We start from the raw sequence: 4,227 nt of genomic DNA, 5'->3' as shown, positions 1-4,227 counted from the left end.
ATATATATACATATATATATCATACTTATGCACACACACACGCGCGTACACACACGTGCGCGCACACACTAACACAAACATGAATGAAATTTGCGCACTGGCAAAACAGGATATTGTCAACCAACGAAAGGATTCGTGTAGCTTCCATTAGGCTTGGCACATAATCATTTTTGAAACTTCATTTTGATTATTGTTTCCCGAAATTTAAGAGGTCAACATATTTCAGCGATGAAATAGATATTGTATTCAACAGTTTTCTCATCTCGTTGCTTTGCTTATAGACAACTAATCGCGGTTGTTTATTCTCTGTTCCTCGAGAAGTTCTGTAACGATAATTCTATTGGATTAACTATAAAATATACTCTCCACTATCTACAGAAGGAATGAGAAATGCTAACCAAAACTATGTATTCACCTTTTGAATTTACCATAAGGTATATATATTTACTTCGTTAAAATTCATCTTCTTTTATTTTTAAAATGCATTTTAGTTTGAACATTTTTTCATTATAACTGCATATTGTTATCAACTCGTTGATAACATTATGCAATTATATGGATGAATAGAAAAAAACCAAAAAAAAACGTAAAGCAAAAATACGTTTTTCTTCCGTTTGATCAGTTACAGTGTTACATCAAAGCATTAACTACATTTTCTTTTTTGTTAAGTAGAGATTATATTTTTGCTTCATCATTACCAAAAATTCTATGAAAAACAAGACAAGTAGATTTGTAAAAGCAAGCAATAAATGTATATTGTTTTCATTTCCTCTTTCTCCAGCATGGTGTATATGGATATCACGTGCACAAGTACATACATAACCGGTGTCATTTCCGAAAACATTCACATCCATGTCAACGAATGAAACAAATACATATATGCGTTTAAGCTGTGCTATACAGGAACTAACAAACTTTCTAAAGGTGAAAGTGTATGGCTTACTCATAGAAAAGGTGGAGAGAAAAGAAATTATGAGTAAGAGGCGTTGCAGGAGGATAAGAGAGGTGTTAATCCTTTCGTATTTGGAATAAAGTAAGCGAGTAGTAAACAAGAATATCAGCCCTGACATCAGCATTGTCATCAAGAAGAATATGAGTGACCTGTTACTCTAGCAAAATCTATTCTATTAACGACGCCAACAAAATCAAGAAGAGCTTCTTCACCCTGTGCCTGTTTCCGGAGAATATTAACATCAATAACATTATTGATATAACCAGCAAACAGCAGCAGCAGAAGCAGCAGAAGCAGCAACAGCACCACCACCACCACCACCACCATCACCACAACTACAACAACAACAACAACAACAACAACAACAACATCTGCTGCAATATCAATTAGAAAAATGGAAGCACTCATTGACCATCTTCTAGAAACAAGTTCCAATGAAAATATGACTTTGGAAATTCTCAACGAAAAAATATTTCTCATGAATCAACCAACAATTGTTTTCATCTTTCTTCTTTACCCGATTGGAATACTGGGTAACACCGCTGTGATTTATATTTATCTTTGTTGCTTGCGTTTTTCGAACTTGAATTTATTCATCAGCAGTCTTGCATTCTTCGATTTGATATGTTGTATGATCGGCATCAATTTCGAGCTGATTGATTTATTCTTACCAGTTATGCATCCATCTAAAGTGATTTGTAAATTTCAAAGACTTTCTGTATTCTTTTGTTGCATTGGATCTTCATTAATGTTACTTGCCATCGCTGTTGAACGTTACCAGAAAGTTTGCCGTCCCACCAACTTTCAGATCTCTACATGCCAAGGAAGAATCCTGACATTTGTAATCAATTTTTGCTCACTTGCATTCTCTTTGCCAGTTATTTGGGCAGTAAAACTTGACGTACCGCATTTTGAAAATAAGTTAAACGTAAGTACTTGTGAATTTAAATCATCATTAAGTTGGAGACTCTATTTTGGTGCCGTTTTTCTTGGCTATTCGTTAGATCTCATCGTAAATTTCGTTCTATATTGTTTAGTCTGGCGTACTGCACGACGCCACTTTCTTCGTTTAGACATGCCTGACGAATCTAAAACGGATAAAGATAAACGAAAAAATATCAGAAAACTTCATCGGATAAATCGAACAGTAATTTCTATAACTGCATTGTTCGCACTTAGTTTCTCTCCTTTCTGTATTTTGTCTTTATTGCCAAAAAATGTGGACAGCAAGAATTTTAAAATCGAAGAAACGATCAGACGATTGCTTTCACGTTTGTGGATTCTTAATTGCACCATGAATCCAGTTGTCTATGGCTTCTGTAACAAAGAATTTCGAATTCAGATCAAACGCATACTTTATGGATTAGTGCGCAAGAACATATCTACAACCTCTAGTCAAATTGATTGCACTGAAGATGACGAAAAATAGCTAAAGGAAAACTTTCTAAATTTAATCTGTCACAGAAAAAGAACAAGTATGTTGGAAAACAAGATTTGTTTTTCATTATGAGAAAATTACTAACTATACAATCAAACGCACACAACTAAAGACACAAAACTCAAACACACACATTTATCTACTCATATACATACATAAACTGACAAGCACTGACATTGTTTATCAAACTGGTAGTGAGAATGTACTGTATAATACATATATTCAAACTCATTGGCATGCTTCATAAAATTGTTAATATAAACAAATACATTTATACTTACAGAATATATTATTTAAGCGTATAGAAATGTTTAAAGCTTTTCAATCGACAACACGTGTTAATGTTTTTTTTATTTTTTATTCTTACGAAGTCTCACGCTTTGATAATAAACCTGCTAAATTGGGACCTATGCCACCTGGCAAAGTATATGTGAAATACTGCTTGGAGTCAATGCCTGGATTCCCACCTCTGGATAAATAAGCAAGAGTTTTTAGGCACGTAGAGAAGAAATGAGGTATCTATGGTGCTTTAGTCCTGATCAAAAACACAAGATTACGTTCAATCGCACATGCATGAAATTAAACACACACACACACACATACACACACGTATGCACACGAACTTTTGTCATGTTATATATTATGGATAAATCTTTCTGCATGCACTCTCCATATATATATATATATATACATACATACGCATATGTGTGCATGTGCATGCATAAATATATCTGTCTGTTTAGCTCCATTCACACACACACACACACACACACACATACATACATACATACATACATATATTTATATATATATACACACACATGCAAACATACACACACGCACATATACATTTATACATATACCTATATACATATATACATGTATGTATATATGTATTTATGTACGTTCGAATGAATAAATGAATGAATGTATGTATGTACCTATGTATGTATAGGCTTACCATAGTTCTCCAAGCTCAAACCAGAACATAAGTATCATAGGTATACCATAGGTATCACAGGTATAAGTTGTGTGCAATATGCATCCTTATCTCTTCTACCGTGAAAGCGGGAGTATGCTTAATTTTCCTGTTCATTATTTATTTAAAATAAAAAGGCAGCGAGCTGGCAGAATCGTTAGCACGCTGGGCGAAATGCAAAGCCGTATTTCCTTCCCCTGTCGCTAACAATCTGAGTAACAGTCTTTTGTTATATTTCTGCTGCTTTTAAATAATGCATATTACTCTACCTCTGGTATTTGAGTACTCTTTTTTCCACCTTGTTGCACATTTCATGTGCTTACTCCGGTATATATATATATATATATATATATATATATATATATATATATATATATATATATATATATATATATATATATACTTATATATGCTTATATAAGCATATGTATGTATGTATGTATGTACATTATTATCATCGTGAGTTCATGCACACGCTTATATACAGATACAGTCGCCCATATATATATGTATGCACACACATAAGCATGCGTACATTCATAGATATGTATATTAAATAACCTAACATTGTATGCATGTTTCATACGTACATATACATGTACGGATATATTTATATACATATGTATTTAAATGTGTGTGTGTGTAAACATGCGTTTGTGTGTAAACACTACCTTGTTGAAACGGCATGATACATAATATTTTCTTAGGTATTTATTTTACATATATGTATTTGTCTATCTCTCTCTATACTTTTATATTTATCTTGGTTCAATTAGTTGTATAACATATCCAGTTATCTAGTCACATATTTTGCATCTTTAAAAGTGTATTAAACTATATATATATATATATATATAT

General features: G+C 32.6%; 1 protein-coding gene across 3 annotated transcripts in view; it reads left to right on the top strand.

The window, feature by feature from the left end:
• The window catches only part of LOC106869386 (cholecystokinin receptor type A), a 70,060-nt gene that overhangs the window by 827 nt on the left and 65,006 nt on the right, over window positions 1-4,227 (top strand). Inside the window, exons 1-2 of one of the 3 annotated variants that reach the window (XM_052977224.1) lie at window positions 105-434; window positions 782-1,880. In XM_052977224.1, coding sequence (XP_052833184.1) covers window positions 1,347-1,880 — 534 coding nt within the window. In that variant the 5' untranslated portion in view covers window positions 105-434; window positions 782-1,346. Of the gene's footprint in view, window positions 1-104; window positions 435-781; window positions 2,723-4,227 lie in introns of those variants that run through there. The other 2 variants (XM_014915110.2, XM_014915109.2) reach the window with 2 other exon arrangements.

Source organism: Octopus bimaculoides, chromosome 2 (assembly GCF_001194135.2).
Source record: "Octopus bimaculoides isolate UCB-OBI-ISO-001 chromosome 2, ASM119413v2, whole genome shotgun sequence".
Lineage (NCBI taxonomy): Eukaryota > Metazoa > Mollusca > Cephalopoda > Octopoda > Octopodidae > Octopus > Octopus bimaculoides.
This window is presented reverse-complemented; position numbering and strand designations above follow the sequence as displayed.